Below are 27,526 nucleotides of genomic sequence, written 5' to 3' on the forward strand. Positions count from 1 at the left end.
AGCAGACATTGACGGACAAAAATATCACCGTGAAGCAATCATAGTAAACTATGATTTTGAGCTGATTTAACTTGAGCCGTTTTGAAATATTAGCCATACTATGTTACAATAATAACTACATTTTAGTGACTTTCAGCTTGAGAAACTTTATTCAAACCGTCTGGCACTCTGAAATTTACACAGTCCATTTGGGAAAAGATATATAGATATAAAATTTCTTTAGAGGCTCTTAGATTTTGATAGCATGCACCAGAATTTACTCATTCAAGATATGCTTGAGCAGGAATAAAAATCATACTTTATTTTCGGTTTTATAGATAACCCCAGTGGCTGACGGAAAGGCTTTCCTCTAAATTTTCCAAATGACCTGAACATGCTCCGGGAGAGGGCCTTCGATTAAAAAAAATAAAAAAATAAAAACATTTTCAACGCACATCACGGCCTTTAATGCCGTAGTTTCCAAACCTTAACTGAAGAACTAACTGCTAGTGAAATCAGAAATCCACACACCTAAGCACGTTGATCCACGATGAACCAAACAACCACGTTTCAAGGGCAAAAAAATTAAGTGTCATGAAATATCTATTTCATTTTCTAATGAGATGAATTTAATCTAATAAATAACTATATAGTCTAAATCATTGCCATGACTCACGAACTGTGCGAAATGGCGAACGGCTAATGCAATAGTTCTGAATGCTTGGAGGAGTACTTCATTTGGTAAACAGTAAATATAATATGATATAGTGCAATAAATAAAATATGTTAGAATAAACGTATCACCTATCTGCAACATGTACTGCAAGATGTCGGATTCTAGCGTAACTTTTATGTCTCTTGCCTTATTTCCCTGTAAGAGGAAGCTCCCGCTTCTCCTATCGCTCTCTAGCTCCTGGTCTTCGGCTCGAGCAGGTTGCTCTTAGTTTCGGTGTTAAAGTAAACCTTAGCAGAAGACTTAGCTTTCATTCAATCCCACAACAGTGAGACTACCATGCCATCGCACAGTGAAAACTCAACAAAATATAATAATATAGCTATGTCAGCTCTCCTAATTGCCTGTTTTTAACCACCTGGCCAACTTGCCTTATTGGACTAAAATTTGCACAACAAGCTGAAGGTCTCGAACCCATAACTCACTGCTCCAGTCTTGGGCATTTCAAGCCTTTGAAGACTATATTAATGTCAAGGCTATCAAACAAAAAAAATATGATTATAAATTAAAATATATTGATTAAAGTATCTTTATCCCATTCAGAATTACAAAGAAATAACCAAACTAATTGCTCACTAAAATGTTCATGCCTTGTTTGCATCTTGTAAGGGGAGGTTTTGATGTCATCTTTGAGGACTCTACGCATTGAAGTCTGACTGACTCCTGCTTCTGCAGCCAATTTTGCAGCTGAGCGACGAGGGTTTCTCCTCAACTTCTCCCTCGTGTTTTTGATCAATTTTTTGTTTGGACACTTCGTTTCCTTCCTTGACCAGGTCGATTGCATGATTCACCAGTTTCCTTGAATTTTTTACCACCTTCCACACAGTTTCACGACGAATTTGGAGCTTTTTGCAATGACTGAATTACTCTCGCCCTTTTTATGAAGGGTTACAATTGCATTTCTATCTACTGCCATAAGTAAAAGTAAATTTAGACACCTTAGACTTCTGCAATATGAAATATATGAATTAATAGATGATATTTAGCTTCACTATAAAAGAAAAGTCTCCTAGAAACCAATTTATTTTATACAGTAAACATCTGTTGCCATAAATATAGCATACCCTGTATAATATAAATGATACACCTCAGTCCTGTCTGGAACAAATATTATATCCTGAAATTTGTTGTCCCGTTCACTAATCAGTAACAAACATCAAAGTCATTTGAATGAGTGATAGTGAGTGAGTGGACGAGTGAGTGATAGCGGGTAAGTGAGTAAATTGAGTGATAGTGAATGAATTACAACGAGTAAAGTATGTGAGTAAAGTGAGTGATAATTGTGCTGCAACACCCACGTTGTCGAACTGCTTGTCCGTAAGGCCGGTGCCCAAGAAAGCGTCGAGCTTCGTGAGCTGCTGGCGGGTGTCTGCCTTGAGCTCCTCGAACGTCATCATGAAGAAGTTGGGGTGGTGGCGTCGGGACCACGCCTCCCTCAGGTGCTGCCCGTACGGGCTGTACAACACTGAAAAAAAGTAAAAATACCGCAATTGCAGGGTACTATTTCCTTCACAACACTGGGATACACTCTCTTAATAACACTGAAATCGCGACGATTTTTCTAAAACACAGTGTAATCAGGATTAAAAATAATCCTACAACTGTCACTGAAAGAACATTGAAAAATACTACGATTGTCGTGTCTTATTATATTTATAACCCTGCAGCGGCACCAAAATATAAATGAATCTCACGCAAGTCCTCCACGTAAAGGTCAACAAATTCATCCTGAGTGCCGAAGCGTCGAGCTTCGTGAGCTGCTGGCGGGTGTCTGCCTTGAGCTCCTCGTACGTCATCATGAAGAAGTTGGGGTGGTGGCGTCGGGACCACGCCTCCCTCAGGTGCTGCCCGTACGGGCTGTACAACACTGAAAAAAAGTAAAAATACCGTAATTGCAGTGTACTATTTCCTTCACAACACTGGGATACACTCTCTTAATAACACTGAAATCGCGACGATCTTCCTAAAACACAGTGTAATCAGGATTAGAAATAATTCTACAACTGTCACTGAAAGAACATTGAAAAATACTACGATTGTCGTGTCCTATTATATTTACAACCCTGCAGCGGCACCAAAATATAAATGAATCTCACGCAAGTCCTCCACGTAGAGGTCAACAAATTCATCCTGAGTGCCGATGAAGTTGGCCATTTTGTGTAGCTTGTAGTGGTGCTGAGCGGACAGTACGTTGTCCTTGGGATTACGTGACACGTAAACAACCTGTGGGGTCAATGGGAAGAGTAAGTCAGGCGTTATAATTTAATGCCTACCATCTCAATAGATAAATCAGGTTTAACAAGTTGATGAGTGGCTGCCTGTATAACAGTCTAAAGGCGATTCATGGAATGAAATCGTTGCAATTTTTAGAGCGTCCACACGGTGCCGACTTACCTGAGTAGTTTGCTCAGTTTTACGCGATCTCGCCATGGAGACATCTTGGTCAAATTTAAGGCCGGACTTGCGGCCGGTCTCTCTCCCCAATTTCGGTCAGCATGGAATATCTCTCAAAGTAATGAACGTAGCTCGATAAAACTTGGTACACGTATTTATTAGGACTTAACGGTGATGTTTAGCGGCATTAGGACTTAACGATTAGAACTGCGCAGATAAATCGTTGTGTAAAACTGAGCGTGTGGACCGGGCTTAAAGACCGGTCCACACGCTCATTTTTTCACAACGATTTGTAAGCTCAGTTCCAATCGTTGCAGTTAAAACGTTGCGTGTGGACGAAAAAACTGCGCAGTTTTGGAGCCGGCGGGAAGACTACACAGTTGCAGCGAGATCTGAGCTCCAGAGCATAGATTTCGATGAACTGCGCAGACAAGTCGGAACGTGTAGACGGTAGCACCGTCTTCCGATCCAATTTGTGCTCAGTCTCAATGATTCTGGCGGACCTTCGGTAATGTTCTCGGGAATTTATTGCTCTATACGAAAGTTTTTTCTTGCATTTGGCGAGTAAAATTCAAGGACTATAGGAACAGGGATAAAAAAGTGGAGACATACGAGGGCTTAGTAGAAAAATTCAAAGAAATCGATGAAAGCGCAAACAGAGAAACAGCTGTAAAATGAGTTGAGGAGCATTTACCGTAAATAATTGGGAATAAATAAAAAAATCGATTCCATCAGGACCTGGAGAAGAAGACATCTACAAGCCATCTCTCTTGTATTTTGATTCCTCGCATTCCCTAAATGATCCAATCTCATTTTTAACGAGGCACAATGCCAAAATTGATCAAAATACTGCCTTCTCCATGGCACGACTCGGACAAATTTACGGCCGGACTCGCGGCCGGTCTCCCCAAATTCGGTGAGCATGGAATATCTCCCAAAGTAATTAAGGTAGCTCGATAAAACTTGGTACACGTATTCATTAGGACCTAACGGTGACGATTAGCACGTGACAATTTTTTTCGATTTTGCTTTCGTTTGCGAGTTATACGGCTTTATCTAATCTAAAAAATTGTCACGAGCTAAACATCGCCGTTGGAGGTTAGGTTTCCATATTCAAAGTTTCGTAAAAGCTGTAGAGTAGTTAAGAAGAAATGTCATGCTCACTGCAAATTTCGGCACGTATCGTCATATAACTCACGAATGAAGGTGAAATTCTAAAAATGTTCACGAGCCAAACATCACCGTTAAGTCCTAATGAATACGTATACCAAGTTTTATTGAGCTACGTTCATTACTTTGGGACTTTCATTGAGCTACGTTCAATTCAATTACTTTCATTGAGTTACGTTCATTTCATGCTCACCGAATTTGGGGAGACAGACCGCAAGTCCGGCCATAAATTTGCCCGAGACGTCTCCATGGCGAGACGGCGCAAAACTGAGCAAACTACTTTGATAAGTCGGCACGGTGTGGAGTGGACGCTCCAAACGACTTCATTCCGACTTAAAAACTGATGGCCAAATGGGTCATCATTACCCATTTTGGCTCGGCAAAAATGATGTATCAGTACAACATGCAAAAAGCGTATCACTATTTAGACAATATGACCCCCGCAATTTTCTGATTTCACCTTGCATGTGTCCAGTAGATTCTTGGGCAGCATGGAAAAGGGCAGATGAGTCTTGATAGTGCGAGGTTTCCAGTGAGCTTCAGCCACCTGAAAAATATTTAAAATTCAAGGTCTGTCATTCAAAAGTACAATAAATCCTCATTTATTTGTAATAAAATATGCACGCAAGTAATCTATGATTTTAATTGAGTGTTCAACATGTAACAAAAGGGTAACTAAGGCAACTTTTCTGAAACTAAAAAAAAAACATTTCAAATTTGTATGTTTTCACGAAAATAGTTTTTCCTTCCTTGTAAGATTTACGAAATGACCTCTCAAAGTGCTGTAAATGCTGTTTCTGCATTTCGTTAGAGAAGTAATATTATATTAAACGTAGGAATAATCCGTAATTACTTTACCATACCTTGAACATAGGTGAACTTCCCAGTAGGTGGAAGAGATTCCAGACGTATTTTTGGATGCCCTTCGTGAAGGCGACCATTGCAGCAAAGTCGACTGTCATTTTAGGCCCGGAAAGCATGTCGATCCTGTGCACCCGGCGAATAAACAAGCCAAAGAACCATGACGAAATTGAGCGAAAAATGAGTAGATCATATTGCCCAAAGAAGGACTCACTTCCTTACCCACAGCGAGCGGGGGCGCAGCCGTAGGCCACAAATTTTACTCTTAAATAAGCCATGGAGCCAAAGCCTAGCTTCATCATGCATAAACTTTACTCAGCTTCAGAACTAGAAGCCGCAGACTACGCTTGAACTCCGTAATCCAGACAAGCAACACACTGCCGAAATATAATAGCGCCGTAGGTCTTCAGCCAATGTTTAAGCATGCTCACTCATAAGCAGGCAGTTCCCCGTCCGGCTATACCTACTCTGGCCTAACCTCTTCTGGCCTAACCTATTCGCGCTGTTCCGGCTCACAACCTTCTTTCAGCCAATGACAGGCTCTATCAGCACACTTGGACCGCCTTTCTAACTTCTTGCAGCCAATGAGGTTAGGTTAGGTCCGCTCAGGTTTGTTTTGGGTGGAGAAAGGTTGCAGCTTGTATAGGTTAGGCCTGAAGAGGTTAGGCCAGAGGAGGTTTGGCCAGATGCAGTATGGCCATGCTTACCTTTGACAAGATAATTTTGTGGCTGTGGGCATCCGGCGCTATGGCTTTGAGCACTTGACTTCATAGGCCGTTATGCACTGTAGCGTTCTTACCTATGGAAAGGAATATGAACTAAGTGTGAAGTTGGCACAGCTGGCCTCCGGCATGCGCCCCAGCGAGCGGACGTTGCACTGATACGCATTTTTGCTGGGCTAAATTGGGTCAAGATCGCCTACACAAAGGTATAAGTGCATCACTATTTGGACAATGTTCCTTTTATTTCTTTGAGCTAATTTTGCCGCTTCCACTAGAGAAATGTGAAAAGAAAGGAGAATGATATTGCAATCATAACTAACTAGACCATGATGGCATTAAACTCCATGTATATAAATAGTATGCGATTCTTTACAAATCCTATGTCATTTTCAGTAACAGTTTCTACTAAACACATTTACGACACGAATTAGGTTTCTTCTTTTATCCAATATAGGGAAAGGTTCTATCCAGTGGTGGGCACAGTCCGCTAATCCTCGGACGGTCTAACCGCTAATTAGAGAAGAATACGTTTTTCTTGGCCGGTGTGCCGCACTGATGGCTGAATACGTCAACATATGTACGTCAACCAGTCACGTTTTGTGTAACCTATCTCGTCTTTTGTTACACAAGTCGTGATTGGTTGAGTGTGTTGACGTAGCCAGCCATCAGTGTGGCACACCAGCTAAAGAAAAAGTTAGCTTTGCTAATTAGCGGTTGGCGGATTAGCAGACTGTGCCCACACTGGTTCTATCATATTAAATTTTACAAAGTCATTGCACGTTTAAAAGCTATTATCTACGGAATATAACAATAACAAAATTGAAACCGTTTCTGGTGCATTTATTGTTGGTAAAATACAAAAATTAAATGATAATTTGTTAGCATTTACAGCTATAAGTAGAAAGTACACGACATGAATGTGATTTACTGTTAGTAGAACCCAAAAATAGTTTCTTAGCATTTCCATTTATAGGTAGGAAGTACATGACCTGAATGTGATTTATTGTTAGTAGATCCCCATGATAGTTTCTTAGCATTTCCGGCTATAAGAAGGAAGTTTACAGCCTGAATGCTAGTCACAAATTAGCCCCACTGGGCCACTAATCTCACTCAAGGTAGGGGCTGCGTACGAAGAGTGCGTCGTCGGCGTCTGGGTTGTCAAGGTCTGGGTTGTTCCTCATGTTCCAGACGATCTCCTGGCTCCATGTGGTACCACATTTAGGGTATGTCATCACCACTACATCGTCTGGTCGAAACTGCAATACGTCAGTTCTTTCAGTGAAGTTATTCTAAATCGAACAGCATTTATTTTCTGCGCATAGTAAACTACAAACAATTACAGTTAAACGATGGGTCATTTGTATCGCGAAAGCAACGATGAGAGATTCCACATCAGAGGAAGATTAAAATTCCATGTTCAAAATTTGTGCAAGAAACTAATTCTTATTCCAATACATCGAGGATTAATATGAAATTACACCATTTCTAAAAATCTTTATGGTTGGCGCAAGCGAATCTCACAAACCTGGAAGTTGTAGACCATCTCGTGAATTTTAAGAAATCTACGAAGTACAACCCAGTTGTGGGGCCTCAGCAGCACCACGTCCACGCACGGCCCCGTTAGGAGCTTGTCGATCTTCTTTTTAGTGGCGCAGTCGACCTCATGCACCGTGTGGCCGCTGGCTATCTTAGTGAAAACCTCCGATATATTGTTTCCCATGTCAACTGTTTCATGGAACAGAGAAAATCTGAACGTATTAGATGGACTTTATCATATTACCGTGATAATTAACAAATATCCTTCCATGCATACCCCTGCTGATCAAAGTTATACATTCATGCCAAAGTGACTGAGCCCGAATAAAGCAACCAATATGTACATTCTCTGTAGAATTCAATTAAGAACTACTGCACAAAGGTCAGCCATCCTACATAATATTCATTTTATTTCAGTTGGCCACGCAAATGCACGAAAGAAAATTATTTTCGAAGTTCTGCAGAAAATGGTATTCGAGGGGATACATTGTTGTTCCCGTATCTATCTGGGTGCGTGGCTGTAATAAAGAAAGACATTTTATTGAATAAATACGCCTGGAAACGTGCAACAAATTATTGATTATTGTACAGTCACCAGGAGCTGAGCTTCCCTAAAAGTTTCAGAGCGCTAGCTAGCGGGAAAGTTGGTGAAATATCGATTGCAAGATTTGATCATCACAAACAGACAGACAAACAGACAGACAGACAGACGGACACGAAAGCGAGCTAAGAAAAACGTGGTAATAACTCGTCCCTAGTAAGTTCCGGTCCGCAATAAACTTACATCCGTAATGTCGGGATAACCGCTATTTTGTAGCATAAATGACTAAATCCTTACACCCGTCTTCTGATAAAAGTTGAGAGACGTGCGGCTGCAGCATACAAGTCAACCTTCACATGACCGCAATTAGCTGACCTAAATAAGAAATAAACTATAATCCATTGCCATTTCTTCTTATTTATATGTCGACAATTTATGTCGACAAAGAAGAGTTGAAATCTTGTCGGGGCACGTAAAGGCTGTCGATGGGGCACCTATATTATTCGAATGGGAATATTAAATTATTGCAAAAACAGAAGCAAAAGAGCAAATTATGAAATTAAAGTCTTTTATTTTGCGTAAATTGGATAGTTTACACTTTAAAAATTTTAACTTTTACAATTTAAAAAGAATATAAAAAAGTATGTTTCCTTCGAATTTTATCTTGGATCGAAATGGAAATTTAATGAAAAATGTGGTTTGGAAATGTGGCGAGAAGGAATTGGAATAACGGAATTTTTATTTTCAATTTTTTTTAGAGATTATCTCTTTAGAGCAACGCCAAACTGCAAGTTAATGAACTCTGCCATGAATTCCACGAACTCTTCCATGAATTCCACAAACGCTGTCATGAATTTCACAAACGCTGCCATGAATTCTACGAATTCTGCCATGAATTCTACGAATTCTGCCATGAATTCTACGAGCTCTGCCATGAATTCAACGAACTTCGCCATGAATTCGACGAACTCTGCCATGGATTCCACGAACTCTCCTATGAATTCCACGATCTCTGCCATGAATTCTACGAACTCTGACATGAATACTACGAACTCTGCCATGAATTCTACGAGCTCTGCCATGAATTCAACGAACTTCGCCATGAATTCGACGAACTCTGCCATGGATTCCACGAACTCTGCCATGGATTCCACGAACTCTGCCATGAATTCCACGAATTCTCCATGAATTCAACGAACTCTGACATGAATTCCACGAACTCTCCCATGAATTCAACGAACTCTGCCATGAATTCCACGAACTCTGCATGAATTCATCGAACTCCCTCCTATCAGATCATGCCGCGGTACACCGACACACAGGCCTGTATGAGAGCATTGGTAACTCGTCGGTAGCCGACGCACGAATGACTGTTAACGTCAATTTGTTTATCAGCACATGAAGGATAACGCGAAGCACAAGTGGATATCTATTCGTTCTATTAAACTTTTCTCAGTCCCAGAAGGATTACTAGAATTTGAAACAAGAACCAACACCAGGGGCCACAGCTATAAACTAAGAAAACTGCGGTGCAACATATCAACGCGACAACATTTCTTCTCGCTTTGAGTCACCGACATGTGTAACAGCCTCCCTGAAGATATTGTTGACGCTCAGAGTATGAACGCGTTCAAGAACAGACTAGACAAGGCCATGCAGGAGCATATGTTTAGACTTAAAATGCCTCGTATCCTACGGAACAACTGAAATCTAGAAGCGATTTTAAATCTACCGTCAGTTGAAAAGATTTGATCAAAAGGCCAGTCTAGCCAAGAAAAGTTCAAGAATCGGCGACAGGCCTATACATGCCTATTCTTCAATGCCGAAGATACTATACTATACTATACTATGTGTACAATAGATTCTTGGGCAGCATGGAAAAGGGCAGATGAGTCTTGATAGCGCGAGGTTTCCAGTTGGCTCCAGCCACCTGAAAAATATTTAAAATTCGTCTGTCATTCAAAAGTACAAGGCGTATATTCTCATTTATTTGTAATAAATATACACGCCAATAATCTTTGATTTTAATATTGATTGTTGGTAAAACACCAAAATATAAACACCATAATAACTGTTTGTAGGTAAAACACCAAAACCCAGAGCTAGTTTTTTTAGCCTTTCCAGCAATAAGTATAAACTACACGCCCTGAATGTGATTTATGATTAGTAGAACCCAAATATAGTTTCTTAACATTTCCAGCTTTAAGTAAGAAGTATTCAGCCCGAATGCTCAGTGCTCTGTGTCTGGTCGGTATTTTAGAAATGGTAGCATAGTGCCTAGTGGCAATGCAGAGAGGTTTTTAGAGTCTTTCTAAAGTTCATTTTTTCCACGTTTTTACCACGTTTTTCTTAGATTCACTTAATGTCTGTCATCAAAAATTCGAACCTTAATTTAGATCACTTCTGAAGATCCTAGAAACTTTAAATTTGGCACGCATGCTTATGCTGCCTAACAATTCAAGATTTGATAATCAGAAGTAATAATTTGAATTTTTTTAAAAATATTTAATTAAAAAAACCCTAAAAAAACACGATTGGGAATCGAGGAGAGTGTCTGCAGAGTCCCTACCACTGAGACCGAGCCATCGTACAACTAATTTGCTAATTTTAACAACTAATTAGCATCTAGAAAGCGCTTTATAGCGAGTTAAATTTGTTTCCGTGACATTGAGCGATCTAAACCATTGACTTACTTCCAGAAAACTACGTTAAATAGAAAAATTATATTCCAGAAAACTACGTACACTGTTAGAAAAATTACCGTTAACGGTATTACCGGCGTTTCAGTGGCCGGTCGGCACGTGAAAAGAAACACCGTGTCGCCGTTTTTATTCTAATTTAGCACTAGAAATCCGTAAAACATCTGATAAAAATGGCGAAACAGTTTATTTTCACGGGGCGACCGGCCACTAGAACGCCAGTGGGACCATTTTTCACAGTTTTTTTTAACAGTGTAGGTATGGTTCCCTTTTGAGATTTTTTTACGGGACCGATTTCCGGCAGATCCTGCCGCTAAAGGTTATCATATGTTCATACGTCGTGGTAGATCTACTGTTTCGAAGTTATCGTAAATTACTGGGCAGATATTCCAGCACAATTTTATATGAATGAAAAAGCAAATTGTTTGGCGTAAGAAAAGTTACATTAATTCGATTCTTATGATACGTAGAAGAAATATTATTATTATGTATAGTTCCACGCCTGATTTAGATGACACTGATTTTTTTAGATGACACCACGCCTGATTTTTAGATGACACCACGCCTGATTTAGTTTTTAGCAAGACCGGCAAGTGATGGGACATCAGCCTAAGCTCTCGTAATCTTCAACTTAAATAACATCGAATAAGATCCCAAATTCCCATTTCAGTCCAATCGTTTTCAATCCACCCTTTAATTAAATATTGTCTTGAGAGAATTTCAATGTAATCATGCACAATAGATTATCGTCTATCGAATGAATACACTTTATTTCTCAATTGTATCGACATGCAGTTATAACTTTAGATAATTATTCATTAATTGCAGCCTCTTAATAACACGTAATAGTAACTTAACAAATCATTTTCACTAGGGTAACACTCTTAACATATCTTAACGTCGTTGGGTAAGAATAATTTCTATTTCTTGGTATTTCCCGCCTTCTGTTGTGCCAACGCTGTTTTCGTCGACCAGAAAATATGCTCTCTAATATTAGACTTTGTCCGTCTATCCGTCCGTCCGTCCGTCTGTCCATCCGTCCGTCTGTCTGTCAGTCCGTGACTTCATGTTTTCGTCGACTAGAAAATACGCTCTCTAATATTAGATTTTGTCCGTCTATCCGTCCGTCTGTCCGTCTGTCCGTCCGTGGTATTTCCCGCCTTCTGATGTGCCAACGCTGGGTCGGCTTTAATTACGATTATAGCACCAATGCTGAGTTGGACTTTGAATATGATAATAGTGCCAACGCTTGGTTGGGCTTTAATCACGATTATAGCACCAATGCTGAATTGGACTTTGAATATGATTATAGTGCCAACGCTTGGTTGGACTTTGATTACATTTTAGTGTCAACGCTGGGTTGGGCTTTGATTACGATTTTAGTGCCAACGCTGGGTTGGTTGGTCTTTGATTACGATTGGGTTGGTCTTTGATCACGCCAACGCTGGGTTGGGCTTTGATAACGATTTTAGTGCCAACGCTGGGTTGGGCTTTGATTACGATTTTAGTGCCAACGCTAGGATGGTCTTTGATTACGATTTTAGTGCCAACGCTAGGATGGTCTTTGATTACGATTGGGTTGGTCTTTGATTACGCCAACGCTGGATTGGGCTTTGATAACGATTTTAGTGCCAACGCTGGGTTGGGCTTTGATTACGATTATAGCGCCAACGCTGGACTGGACTTGAAATACTATTCCGGTGCATGGAATCGTGAGATTAGAGATTAATTTTAGAGGAGAATATTCTAATATTATCTAATATGTTTCAAATCAAAAGAGACGCAATAAAACACAGTGGGCCCTAGGGCCGTGTAGAGGATGCGGTAGGTAGAGGGAAAAGTAGTCGTCCTCAAAACTTATCTCTACAGTACGACTGAGTAAAAAGTGAGTCGCTGGCGGGCGTCTGCCTTGAGATCCTCGAATGTCGTCACGAAAAAATTGGGGTGGCGGCGTCGGAACCACGCCTCCCTCAGGTGCTGCCCGTCCGGGCTGTACAACAAGGAAAACACGGCAAAAATACCGCTAGCAGTATCTTTTTTCCTTCACAACACTGTAAATACACTCTCTAAATAACACTAAAATCGCGACGATTTTTCTAAAACACAATGACATCAGGATTGTTTATGATTCTGCAACTGTCTCTGAAAGAGCGTTGAAAAAACTACGATTGCAGTGTTTTATTATATTTTCAACTCTGCAATAGAACCAAAACATGAGTGAATCTCACGTATGTCTTCCACGTAGAGGTCAACAAATTCATCCTGCGTGCCGACGAAGTTGTGCATTTGTGTAGCTTGTAGTGGTACAGAGCGGACAGTACGTTGTCCTTGGGATTACGTGACACGTAAACAACCTGTGGGGTCAATGGGAAGAGTAATTCAGGCATTATAAATAAATGCCTACCTTCTCAATAGATACATCAGGCTTAATAAGTTGATGAGTGGCTGCCTGCATCAGTCTATAAAGACGATTCATGTATGTGGGTAATCTTACAACAACACATTGCTGTTAACACTAAACAGTGTGCAACACGCGTATTTCATATTCTGCATTCCAAGCAATAGCAGAGATAGGATGAGGTAACGATACTGGTCTTTGAAATGTTTTAAATGTCTGATTGTTGGCTTGTTGCAAGATCGACTTTTAATAGATTCGTGAATTCGTCGTACGGAAGGGTCCAGTTTGTAGCCAAATTTGAGTCTATGGTATGTTCTTTGTACCTAAGATTATTTATAATTAAATGCATAGTGATATATCAAACTAATTCATTTTAGTTTTAGGTATTGAAATTCAACAGTCAGACAATAAATTATTACCAACTTGATGAACGCCTATCTGAAAATTCATTTCGTATTATAATTTCGCGTTTTCTATAAAGTCCACTTTAATTTTAGCTCAGATGAATTAAAATTATCAATTGAATTTCTGGACTTACTGAGAAGTCGGCAAAGAAATCAATGTTGCACTCAGAGAAATGAGCTAGAATTGGCCATATTTTGATGCACTTCTTGCCTCTGTGTGGGTCATCATTACCCATTTTAGCTTGGCAAAAATGACGCATCAGTACTACGTGCAAAAAGCTTGTCACTATTTAAACAATATAATAGATGCATTTTTCTGATTTAACCTTGACAACGTGTCAGTATTAATAGGTCCGTATCAGACTGGGCTTCGGTGCGCAACGGCGTGCCACAAGGAAGCGTTCTCGGGCCTGTTTTATTCGTTGCGTTGATAAACGATTAGAAAGAAGCTGTGTCTAGCGTGTGCTCGATGTATGCTGACGACACAAAAACTTATGAAACATTGAAGAATCCGTTGCAAAAATCCGCCTTGCAACTGCAAGTACAGTTGCAAGGCGATATTGACAGGCTGGTGACTGGGCTGATATGTGGCAGCTGCGTCTTAACGCTAAAAAATATAAAGTAATCCACCTTGACAAGAATAATGAACAGCAAAATTACAGTATGAGAAGACACGGTTGCAATGACATAGTTATGATGTCGAAATCAATAACGGAAAAAGATTTAGGAGATAATATCGACAATGAGTTGAAATTTTCTAAGCATATTGAAGGTCAAGTTAATAAATTAATTCTAAATTGTGAACGGAATTTACTATTACTATACTATACTATTAACTAACTACTATAACATAAACAAGACAATATGACAATTATAGCAAATTAACCTAAAGATTAATTCAGCGGAAGCTCTCAGCGGAAGCTTAACTCGTAGGAACATCAAAACTGTAATGAATGGCAGCAGGCTGCGACCCCGACTACAGCTCCGTGCCGCGCCGTAAGGCTACAAACTAAAAGTATATGTCGCACGCGTACTGGACGGCGGACGCTACATCGTGTGGTCACCGAAACTTAAAAAGGAGAAAAATTTAGTCGAGAGTCTTCAAAGACGTGCAACAAGGATAATTCCAGGCTTGAAAAGCAAGTCCTATGAGGAAAGATTAAAGATTATGAAGCTTCCAAGCCTCAGTTATCGACGTCTGCGTGGGGACTTCATTGAAGCATGCAAGTATACACATGGCTTATACAAGGTCCCAGAAGGATTGCTAGAATTTGAAACAAGAACAAACACCAGGGGCCACGGCTATAAACTTGAAAAACTGCGTTGTAACACATCCATGCGACAACATTTCTTCTCGCTTCGAGTCACCGACATGTGGAACAGCCTTCCTGATAGCATCGTTGACGTCCCGAGTAGGAACGCCTTCAAAAACTGACTAGTTAGTTAGTTAGTTTAGTGGCCACATGTTTACTAGTGCTTCAGCTATTTAGCTATCTCGTACCGAAAGTCACGTTGAACATCACCAAAGAGGTGAAAAGTCTCAATTATCAAAAGTTTCTCAAATCAAAATTAGGCCATCACCCACAAGGGGTGGAAGGTCTCAGATGTCCAGCCCGCTGAAAAACTGGATTGGAAGGTGAACTGGATTGGAAGGTGAACTGGATTGGAAGGTGAACTGGATTGGGAGGTGAACTGGATTGGAAGGTGAACTGGATTGGAATTCACTAATAAATCCCGCTGTAGTAATTCGCTTGGGTTCTCTACATCAGCTTTGGTACCTCACAGGAGATAGATCACGAGTTCCCACATTATCTTTATTACAGCAGCAATCAGTTTGTACAAAAGAAACATGGATCAGAAGGAGACTTTCGACGAGGATGAGATCGTAAAGTTAACCCTTAATATCTAAAATAAAATACTTAAAAAAAACTTTTTAAAAAAACAAGATTCTCTTTCGGCGCTTATTTCGCTCCGGCAACCGGAACCTAAAGCGGACATAGAGCTTCTAATTTACACCGCAAAAAGAATTTGGGGCGACCCTGAGCCAGCGGCTGACAGGCATCCAAGTTTTGATAGGGAGGGGCCTCAGCAATAAACTTAAAAAACTGCGTTGTAAGTTGAACTTGTAACACATCCATGCGACAACATTTCTTCTCACTTCGAGTCACCGACATGTGGAACAGTCTTCCTGATAACATTGTTGACGTCCCTAGTATGAATGCCTTCAAGAACTGACTAGTTAGTTAGTTTAGTGGCCACATGTTTACTAGCGTTTCAGCTATTTAGCTATCTCGCACCGAAAGTCACGTGGAACATCACCAAAGAGGTGGAAGGTCTCAATTATCAAATGTTTCTCAAATCAAAATTAGGTCATCACCCACAAAGGGTGGAAGGCCTCAGATGTCCTGCCCGCTGAAACTGGCTCAAAAGAAGCAGCATTAGCATCTCAAAGAGACGAAGTGACAAGGAGGGACAGGTGAAAAGTAACAGAAACGAAGAAACTCGAACAAGAGGTCGCTTACACGGGACGTCAGCCACCCGCACGAGAGAGACAGAGAAGGGAAATGTAAGGAATCCCACCTACATAATAACTTAACCCCACAACTGAGATCTGCAGTCAGACACCGCGAGCTCAGCGATGGGGCGCTGAGGAACAATCCCCCTAGGAGCGCGAAATCCCATAGGACTTATGACGCTCACAGACACGCGTCAGAAGTCCCCCCTGAGGGGGACTGACCAGACGAAGCTATGCAGGAGCATATGTTCAGGCTTAAAATGCCTATCAACTTAAAAATGCCTAGAAACTTAAAATACCTATCAACTTCAGTCTTAAAATGCCTAGCAGGCAATAAGTCCAGCAGCTATCTCACTCAATCGTCAGTTATGGAAAGATCGGGTTCCAAAGGCCGGATCCCTTGTGAATCAAGTCACGAAAGGCACAAGAATCGGCAACAGACCATGGGTATATTTCCTCAATGCCGACACTTCTATTCTATTCTATGTTGTACAAAAATCTGGTGGAATTCATTTTAAATTTGGTAGTCATAAATAATCCGCTTTTCTGGCCGATGTCAAGCCGAACCCAAAGAAGAATCGTTGCAGCAAGAATAGTCAGATTTCCTACACCAGCCTAACCGCACGGTGCTCCCGCTTCACCTGTGTTTGCCTAGCAGTTTTTTGGAAGGCATACCTGCGTATCTTACCTCGGCCGCGGTCCTGGGGCCATACTTTCTAAACTCGCTAAGTTAACGTAAGTACTTACGCTCTATTTTCTTGTCTATGATTGGTGGATACTTTCAAAGCTCGCTAAGTGAACGTTAGTACTTACGCTCTATTTTCTTGTCTATGATTGGTGGATTTTGCTTGAAAGGCCGTCAATGATTGGCTGTTGAACATGCGATCTCTTAACTTTTTTGAAAGTATGGGCCCGGCTCTCCTCTTGGTCTGACGTTGTGGTAGCTCGACGAGAGCGTGGTTCCCCTACCTGGAGCTCAGCTCGGCAGCTCTCCTGCTCGGCAGCTGTGGTCACGGTGGTGCTACACTCCCGGAAGCTACACTCCTTGAAGCTATGGAGACGTCAGAGGTGAGGCTTGATTCTTGGCCAGAACCTGCTTGCCTCGCTCCTAGCCAATTGTTCAAAATTGGAGGATCCTTTAGGATTTGGACCGTTATTAATTTGTGAATTCCACCGATTTTTTGTTGAACACTGATATTAATTAAGAGCTCGAAATCAAGCTAAAAAAGCTTGTCGCACCGCAGTCAAAAATTTTGAAAAAGACGTTGCCAAAAACTCGAAAAAGAACCCGAAAGCCTTCTTCTTGTATGCTATTTCGAAGTGTAAAACAAGGGACGGTATTGCTGATTTGAATTTAAATCAACGAAATATATCTTCTGAGGAGGGCAAGGCCAATGTTCTAAATCAGTTCTTTAGCAGCGTCTTCACAGATGAGGATTTGAACAGTATTCCAGCTATTGAGGAGCGACCAGTGGGCTCAAAGTTAACTAGTTTTGAGATACAGTAGGAATTGTGTAGCAAAAAGAAGAGAGAAAAAGAAAAAAGTAAAAAAAATGTATAGCGGCTGATCTGGTTTTGAGATACATGAAGAGGAGGTTATCAAGCGCTTGGTCTCCCTAAATCCCAACAAGTCATCTGGATCAGACGGTTTCCACAATAGATTACTCAACAAATTAGCAACCGTCCTGGCCGGCCCTTTACTATAGTATTCTTTCGTAAAACCTTAATCGAAGGGACTTTGCCGGCCGACTGAAAAGAAGCCCAAGTGACACCACTGTTCAAAAAAGGTGACAGAAGTAACCTCGGTAACTACCGTCCTGTTAGTCTCACAAGTGTTGTGTAAGGTGATGGAATCGGTTATGAGGAATAGGATTATCGATCACTTGACTGTTATACATCTTCTATCAGACTGTCAGCATGGCTTTATTACTGGCAGATCATGCACCACTAATCTCCTGTCTACCTTGAATAATTATAATTGGACTCGCCTGCTGGACGAAAGGGAGCCAGTGGATGCACTGTACCTCGATTTTGTACCTCTAAATTTTCCAAATGACCTGAACATGCTCCGGGAGAGGGCCTTCGATTAAAAAAAAATAAAAAATTGAAAACATTTTCAACGCACATCACAGCCTTTAATGCCGTAGTTTCCAAACCTTAACTGGAGAACGAACTGCTAGTGAAATTAGAAATCCACACACCTAAGCACGTTGATCCACGACGAACCAAAACAACCACGTTTCAAGGGCAAAAAATTAAGTGTCACGAAATATCTATTTCATTTTCGAATGAGACGAATTTAATCTAATAAATAACTCTATATCATTGCCATGACACACAAACTGTGTGAAATGGCGAACGGCTAATGCAATAGTTCTGAATGCTTGGAGAAGTACTTCATTTGGTAAACAGTAAATATAATATAATATAGTGCAATAAATAAAATATGTTAGAATAAACGTATCACCTATCTGCAATATGTACTGCAAGTTGTCGGATTCTAGCGTAACTTTTATGTATCTTGCCTTATTTCCCTGTAAGAGGAAGCACCCGCTTCTCCAATCGCTCTCTAGCTCCTGGTCTTCGGCTCGAGCAGGTTGCTTTTAGTTTCGGTGTTGAAGTAAACCTTAGCAGAAGACTTAGCTTTCATTAAATCCCACAACCGTGAGACTACCATGCCATCGCACAGTGAAAGCTCAACAGGTTATGGGCCCAGCGGCAGCGTACCAGCGAACTTGATATCGATGGTAGTGACAATTACGAGTTGTGGGAAATTAAATTCCTAGCCCACCTCACGCTAAAAGGTTTGGATGAGGCGTTGAAACAGGATGAAAAGGAAAGCAACACTAATGAGACCGCCACGAGCTCAGGAGCTAACAGTGGGGACAAAATGAACGGGAAAATCTCTGCACAATTAACGCAGAGACTTGTCGAGAAGAGCCTATCACTAATTTACCGTGAAGCTAAGGATGATGGGCGGTAAAGCCTTAAAATACTACAAGAACATTACATGGGGAAGACATACCCTAGAATAATAGAGAACTATAATCGACTGGTAACGCTGAAGAAAGAAGAGAACGAGTCAGTGGTTGACTACATGCATCATCAAAGCCGAGAAAGCTGCTTCAGTATTCCAGAATGCCGGTGAGACAGTCACTGATGGCCTCCTTGTGTCCGTGGCCCTTAAAGGATTACCACCAAGTTATATTTCTTTAAATCTGTGATTTACCAGAGTAAAGAACCTGTCCCTTTCAATAAATTCAAACAGTCATTGAAATCTCTTGAAGAAAATACGCAGGAGGAACGCAAATATGATAAAATTTTTGCAACATCGGACAAGAAAACAAACTCAAACCTGAAGTGCTACAGTTGCGGAGAAAATGGCCACCGACAATTTCAGTGCAGAAGAAAAGAAAATAACAAGTGGTGCAACTACTGCCAGATGAACAATCATGACGTCAAAGAATGTTGGAAACTAAGGAAAATGTACGGTGCCCCTAGTACACGGATGTATGAAGATGCCACCGTTTCCACAGCAACAGATGGACATTTTGCAATGAAAGTAAGTGTCAGTGATGTGAATATAGTTAATAAGTGTACTGATGGCCAAACCATGTTTTTAGTAGACACAGGAGCAACATCCCACATAATTAGAGATAGGAACTAATTTTTAACAATTGATCCCAATTTTGATGCATCTAATCACTGCATTGAGCTTGCTAATGGGAGCAGAAGTAGAATTGTAACTTGCAAAGGTGATACCAGTGTGACGCTTACAGACTATTTTGGAACTGACAGTACTATATTGCTCAAAATGCTCTCTGTGTCCCATCTCTCAAACAAGATATATTTTGTGTCCATGCTGCAACTCAACAAGAAATGCGATTAAAATTCAGCCAGCATAGTTCCAATCTCTCTAAGAAACATAAATGATGTGAAAAAACTACCTGAGGTGGTTAATGACATGAACATTGACAGTAGAAAGGATTTTGATTGTGATGTATGCATCAAAGGCAAGTTTAGTCAGTATAGAAACAGGCTTCCGGACACTAAAGCAAGACACACTCTAGACTTGGTTCATTGTGATATTGCAGGTCCCATTGATCCCATTGCTCGAGATAATTTTAAGTATGCCATAAATTTTGTTGATGACAGGTCAGGCTATATTTTTGTATTTGCTAAAGAATAAGAGTGATGCAGTGATAGCATTGAAACGTTTCTTGGCTGATACAACACCCTATGGCCGTGTATAATGTATACGGACAGACAATGCTTTAGACTTAGAGTTTACTGGGGGGGGGAGGAGTTTGAGCGTGTCCTGAGTGAGAGGAGTGAAGCATGAATTTTCAAGTCCCTATGCCCCCACCAAAATGGAACGGCAGAGCGGTCCTGTAGATCAATCATGGAAATGTCACGCTGTCTTGTTCAATAATAGGAAATAAAAGGATAAATTCACTAATAGGAATCCTTTCCTATTATTGATAATATTCCTATTCCTATCAATAATAATCCTATTATTGATCCTAAAAAGGGTTCCTATTATTATTGATAATTGGAAACCTTTTTTCCTTCAATAATAGGATAAAAATGACCTCACATGAGCTCCTCACATCTAAGCGACCAAGCCTGAGTTACATGCACGTTTTTGGTGCAAAATGCTTTGCCTATGTACAACAAAAGAAAAAGCTTGATGACAAGGAGGAGGAGGGAATTTTTGTGGGATACGACGCCCCGCATACTTTGTATATTTGCCAACTCGAAATAAAGTTGACAAGGTGAGATTGGTGAAATTTCCAAGGGTGGCTGAAGAGATTGCAAACAAGGCTCATATGCAACCTTAGGTAGACATTGAAAGTGAAGTACTCAATTATGAATATACTCTGCCAGAAACTGAATATGAAACCAACAGTTACTGTAATGATGCAGAAACAAATTACAATGATTCCTTGAATGATCACCATGAAAAAGAAACTACTTTTGATGGGAGATTTCCAAGTCAGGGCTAGAAGCAAGCCTAAATACTTGGAGGACTATCTTCAGTACTCACTTGACTACTGCTACCGGTTGTCTGATATCCCTAACAATTACAGTGATGCTGTCCACTCACGGGATGCAACGGCTTGGATGGAGGCTATGGAGGATGAACTGGCAGCTTTGAAGGATAGCGACCCGTATGAGCTGTATCCCTTGCCTACAGGACGCTCCCCCATAGGATGCTGATGGGTCTATTCAGTAAAGGTAGGACCAAATACTGGATAGGCGACAGGCCTATCCAGGCCTATTCTTTAATGCCGAAGATCCTATACTATACTATACTAAATGATGAGGAAAAGTGCAAGGCTAGACTAGTTGCCAAGCGCTACAACCAAGTCCCAGGCATAGACTATCAAGAAACCTTCTCACCAGCAGCAAAAATCACTTCAATCAGAGTAGTATTACAGTTAGCAGCGCAAAATGATTATATTGTTAGCCAAATGGGCGTCAAGTCGGCCTACCTAAATGCACAATTTGATACTGAAGTCTATCTAGAGCAGCCTGTGGGCTACTCTGTGAGCAATGATGGTGGGAACAAACTATATTGGAAACTAGAGAAATCCCTTTATGGACTAAAACAGAGTGGACGAAATTGTAATGAAATGCTGCATTCCTTTCTCACTTAAGAGGGTTTTGATCAATCTAACGCTGATGGCTGTGTGTGCTCTAGATAAGCTGAGCAATCTACTGCGATAATCGTTGTGTGGATTGAAGACCTCCTAATTGACCTAACAATTACAGTGATGCTGTCCACTCACGGGATGCAACGGCTTGGATGGAGGCTATGGAGGATGAACTGGCAGCTTTGAAGGATAGCGACCCCTATGAGCTGTGTCCCTTGCCTACAGGACGCTCCTCCATAGGATGCTGATGGGTCTATTCAGCAAAGGTAGGACCAAATCATGAGGGAAAGTGCAAGGCTAGACTAGTTACCAAGCGCTACAACCAAGTCCCAGGCATAGACTATCAAGAAACCTTCTCACCAGCAGCAAAAATCACTTCAATCAGAGTAGTATTACAATTAGCAGCGCAAAATGATTATATTGTTAGCCAAATGGGCGTCAAGTCGGCCTACCTAAATGCACAATTTTATACTGAAGTCTATCTAGAGCAGCCTGAGGGCTACTCTGTGAGCAATGATGGTGGGAACAAACTATATTGGAAACTAGAGAAATCCCTTTATGGACTAAAACAGAGTGGACGAAATTGTAATGAAATGCTGCATTCCTTTCTCACTTAAGAGGGTTTTGATCAATCTAACGCTGATGGCTGTGTGTGCTCTAGATAAGCTGAGCAATCTACTGCGATAATCGTTGTGTGGATTGAAGACCTAATTGTATCTGACAGTTCTGACACAATGAAGGCTATCAGCTATCAAAGCCAGCCTGTCCAAACTTTTCAAAATGAAACATTTGGGTAAACTAGCCTGGTTCATATAGGTATAAATTTTGAGATATCAGATAAAAAATTACAATGAACCAATCCAAAGATATTTCCAAAGTGCTAGAACGCTTTGGTATGAGTGATTGCAACCCAAAAACCAAATATTTCCAATGTCAAGGTTGATCTTGTTGTTTCAGATGCAATTTTTTCAAAGTCTGCTGATGTAAAACTGTATCAGGAAATGATAGGGTCTCTCATCTCTATAATGTCATGTACCCGACCAGATATTTGCTACTTTGTGTCCAAGCTGCCTCAGGCAATGCTGCGGCCAAGTGCTGCACACATGAATGCTGCCAAGGATTTCTGAGATATCTGAAAGGAACCATTGACTATTGTCTGACGTTCAAAAAATCTGACAGAGTTGAATTATTTGGATTCTGTACTCGGATTGGGGTAGCCATGGTTGAATATAATAGTATTAATTTAACCATGGGGTAGCAACCCTGATCGCAAAAGCATCACAGGGTATTGTTTCAAATTAGCTAAAAATGGTTCTCTTATCTCATGGAACACAAAGAAACAACCGCTGTTAGCCTTAAGCTCATGTGAAGCAGAATACGTATCAATAACATCCGCTGTGCAAGAGGCCTGATTCAACTGGAATATGTGCAGACAACCAGGAGCCATTTTCATAGCCAAGAATCCGGTGAACCGTCAGAGGACCAAACATATAGATATTAAATACCATTTCATTAGATCTGAAATTAAAAACAAGTCAGTCGATGTCCAATATGTGCCTAATGGTAAAAATGTAGCTGATGTTTTCACCAAGTGTTTGCCTAGAAACAAAGCGAACAGTTTCATTGAAGCGATTGGTTTCTCTGTTGACAAATAGTTATTGTGACAGTTGTAACAAACAATTCGCTAGCGGCGGACCCGCAGATTGTTTTTTGCCCTTATTTTATGATAAGACTATTGTGTAATGTAATTTGTGTTTATATTATTTGTGTAATGTTTGTGTTGAGTAGGGTAACATGGGGCAAAAGGACCACTGCGGGTCAAAGGCCCATAGCGGGTTTCTCGCTGAGTATGGCAGATATTGGTCCGTGCTCTCCACCGCCGGTCGACAGTTTCACTGGGATGAAGTTTACGGATTTAAGTTTTCCTAAGAGTTTGCGTTATTAAGTTATTTGTGAATAACTGTTGTAGCCCATATAAAAGTTTTTTTTTGCTGCTAAATAAAACTGTTTTCGATTACTGTAGATGAAGCTTTTGAAATTATTGTAGATTATATTTTGAAAACAATATTTATAGGAATAATTTTGAGACCAAGATAAGACTATTGGCTTTTAAAATAAAATGTTGACACGATATCAATTGAAATGATACCTAGTGGGGCAACGGGCCCATGCGTGTCACGGGGCAAAGCGCCCATGCATGGTGGGCTCAATACCGCTCAGTGAAGTCTTGTGTTATGCATCATTAGATTTGTCCCAATGACCTTTTCAAAACTATGACTAGCTTTTTGAATTACAAATTACACTTCTTACATGATTTTTTTATTTGCCGCCTCAAGGCAGCAAGTTTAGTTTCTAGTTATGCGTATTTATGACCCGTTATCGAGTTATTGACTCATACCTTGCCAAAAGTTGATTTCAGTCAACACCAAGGAGCCAAAAGCTGATGAGTGATGAGTTTTTATGGTGTTGGCTGAAATCACGATTAGGTACGAATTCTCTGCACGAAATATCTGGATTATGGACGAAACTGGAACGAAGTTTTTTCTGATCAACTAAATATATTTTTTTTAGTCAAATATACATTTTTTCGTGTCAAGGACGAATTTTTTATCGCAAGGATATATTTTCCAAGTCAAGGATATATATTTTTATGTCCAAGAAATATTTTTCTTCACGTCTGTGATAGATTTTCTAAGCCATGAGCATATTTTTTTCAAGTTAAGGATATGATTTTTTGAGTTGTTAATAAATGAATGAATGTCATATTTTTTATTGAAAATTTCTTATTTTTAACTGTAAGTGTTGTCTTATCATTTTTAAACGAAAAATATGCAATGTGGTAAAGGTACTAATGGTGGGCGCCTTGCCCCAAGCCCATGGGCCCATTGCCCCATGGGTGGGGCACTGGGCCCATTTTGACACTTTTCACAAAACAGTGTTTCATTAAATATTGAATAACTCTATAGGCGTCTAATTCACATCATACATTCCTCATTAATTGTACCTTTAAAAAAAATAAAGAACCACCTTGTATCAATTAAAACTTCATCAAAACTTTGTTTAAAAAAAGGATGGGGGCCGCTGCCCCATGTTACCCTACCTCTGTCCGTAGGCAAACGGTATAGCCATTTGTGACTAGAATTGGTATTGACTTTAGTAATAAGTGGCTGAATTTGTTCTTTCATACATAACCATAAATCACTTGTACCTGTCACGGAAAATTGTAATTCGTAATTTTTTAGGGGAACTTATGCTAGTACTGCCATGAAAATTTCCTTTGTTTGCGCACATGAGATTAGTACAATAATATAAAAATAAAATAACAGGGCTCTCGTTTAGGATCACAAATTTCATTTTTTGTATACTCTGCATATTGAATACTCCTAACATTGAAATGCATTGATCGAAAAATGATACGTTTAAGAAGGGGTGTTAGACCACGCCTCCCTCAGGTGCTGCCCGTACGGGCTGAACAACACTGAAAAAACGGTAAAAACAACGCAATTGCAGTATACTATTTCTTTCACAGCACTGTAAATACACGTCTCTAAATAACACAAAAATCTCAACTTTTTTTCTGAAACAAAGTGAAATCAGGATTATGAACAATTCTGCTACTGTCACTGAGAGAACATTGAAAAATACTACGATTGTCGTATCTTATAGTATATATAACCCTGAAGCGGCACCTAAATATAAATGAATCTCACGCAAGTCCTCCACGTAGAGATCAACAAATTCATCCTGAGTGCCGACGAAGTTGGCCATTTTGTGTAGCTTGTAGTGGTGCTGAGCGGACAGTACGTTGTCCTTGGGATTACGCGACACGTAAACAACCTGTGGGGTCAATGGGAAGAGTAAATTAGGCGTTATAATTTAATGCCTACCACCTCAATAGATACATCAGGCTTAACAAGTTGATGAGTGGGTGCCTGCATCAGGGAGCGCAGCCGTGCACCACCAATTTTGTGCATCAATAAGCCCTGAATCGAACGTCTTGGATCTCTCCGGATATCCACCAATCAGCCGTGCACCACTCGGCTTTATCCTCCTCCGGCCTTGACCACCACCTGCCGTGCACCACCAGGCCACGGATCGAATCTGACTTCTGGGCATCGTTAAATTACGTAATTTTACGTTCACTGCATCTGAGGTTAGGTTTCAGATAGCATAGTTCTGTTTCAAAATTTATCGTCCTTCGACAAGTTACCGTTCGACCGAGGGCTGGTTCGACCCACGGCCTAGTTACGGACGGCTTGAAGTGTTGAAGGCTACGTTCCGGAAGGCAGGAAGCATGATGGTCCATTACATCCAGGGCAGTGGTGGTCTTCGGCAGGCGACCCCCTGCATCAGAGTCTAAAGACGATTCTTGTAGGCAATCTTTTAATACAGTGTTGTGAACACTATACAGTGTGCAACACGCACATCTCAAAATCTGAATTCACGGTAAAATAACATATATAATATAATAGCAGAGATAGAACGAGGTAACGATCCTGGTCTTTTAAATGTCTGGTTGTTGGCTCGTTGCAAGATTGCCTTTTAAAAGTTTCGGGAATTCGTCGTACGCAAGGATCCAGTTAGTAGCCAAATTTGAGTCTAAGGTATGTTCTTTGTAACAAAGATTATTTATAATTAAGTGCATAGTGAAATATCCTACTAATTAATTTCAATTATTTAAATTTCACAGTTAGATATAAAATTATCACAGTCTTGAAATACTATTCCGGTGCATGGAATCGTGAGATTAGAGATTATTTTTGGAGGGGAATATTTTAAAATTATCTAATATGTTTCGAATCAAAAGAGACGCAATAAAACACACGTGGGCCCTAGGGCCGTGTATAGAGGCGGTAGGTAGAGGAAAAAGTAGTCGACCTCAAAACATACCTCTACAGTACGACTGAGTAAAAAGTGAGCTGCTTGCGGGTGTCTGCCTTGAGATCCTCGAGCGTCGTCATTTTAAAATTATCTAATATGTTTCGAATCAAAAGGGAGGCGCTATAACACACGTGGGCCCTCTGGCGGTGTGTAGAGGCGGTAGGTAGAGGAAAAAGTAGTCGACCTCAAAACTTACCTCTACAGTACGACTGAGTAAAAAGTGAGCTGCTATCCAAAATTTATCGTCCTTCGACAAGTTGCCGTTCGACCGAGGGCTGGTTCAACCCACGGCCTAGTTACGGACAGCTTGAAGTGTTGAAGGCTACGTTCCGGAAGGCAGGAAGCATGATGGTTCATTACATCCACGGCAGTGGTGCAGGCGACCCCCTGCATCAGAGTCTAAAGACGATTCATGTAGGCAATCTTTTAATACAGTGTTGTGAACACTATACAGTGTGCAACACGCACATCTCAAAATCTGCATTCACGGTAAAATAACATATATAGATAGAACGAGGAAACGATCCTGGTCTTTTAAACGCAGAGATAGAACGAGGAAACGATCCTGGTCTTTTAAGTGTCTGGTTGTTGGCTCGTTGCAAGATTGTCTCTTAAAAGATTCGGGAATTCGTCATACGCAAGGATCCAGTTAGTAGCCAAATTTGAGTCTAAGGTATGTTCTTTGTAACAAAGATTATTTATAATTAAGTGCATAGTGAAATATCCTACTAATTAATTTCAATTATTTAAATTTCACAGTTAGATATAAAATTATCACCAACTTGATGAACGCTTGTCTGCCCATTATTTTCGAATTGTAATTACACGATTTCTATAGAATCCACTATAATTTTAGCTCAGATGAATTAAATGCATTAAAATTATGAACTGAATTTCAGTAGATCCTGTGAGGTTGGCAAAGGAATCAAATGAGAAATGAGTGAGACTTGGCCAAATGGGTCATCATTACCCATGTTGGCTCGACAAAAATGGCATCTCAGTACTACGTGAGAAAATTGTATCACTATTTAGACAC

General features: G+C 40.5%; 1 protein-coding gene across 1 annotated transcript in view; it reads right to left on the bottom strand.

Moving 5' to 3' along the window:
* Nucleotides 1-2,010: 2,010 nt before the first annotated feature.
* Nucleotides 2,011-27,526, bottom strand: part of LOC108681394 (sulfotransferase 1C4) — a gene marked incomplete at its 3' end in the record, with an annotated part of 31,095 nt that continues 5,579 nt past the window's right edge. Inside the window, 8 exon segments of the mRNA XM_047882875.1 lie at nt 2,011-2,177; nt 2,407-2,449; nt 2,452-2,579; nt 2,809-2,935; nt 4,737-4,823; nt 5,140-5,263; nt 6,970-7,115; nt 7,385-7,584. Coding sequence (XP_047738831.1) covers nt 2,011-2,177; nt 2,407-2,449; nt 2,452-2,579; nt 2,809-2,935; nt 4,737-4,823; nt 5,140-5,263; nt 6,970-7,115; nt 7,385-7,579 — 1,017 coding nt within the window.

Source organism: Hyalella azteca, unplaced genomic scaffold, assembly GCF_000764305.2.
Source record: "Hyalella azteca isolate HAZT.00-mixed unplaced genomic scaffold, Hazt_2.0.2 contig11500, whole genome shotgun sequence".
Taxonomy (NCBI): Eukaryota; Metazoa; Arthropoda; class Malacostraca; order Amphipoda; family Hyalellidae; genus Hyalella; species Hyalella azteca.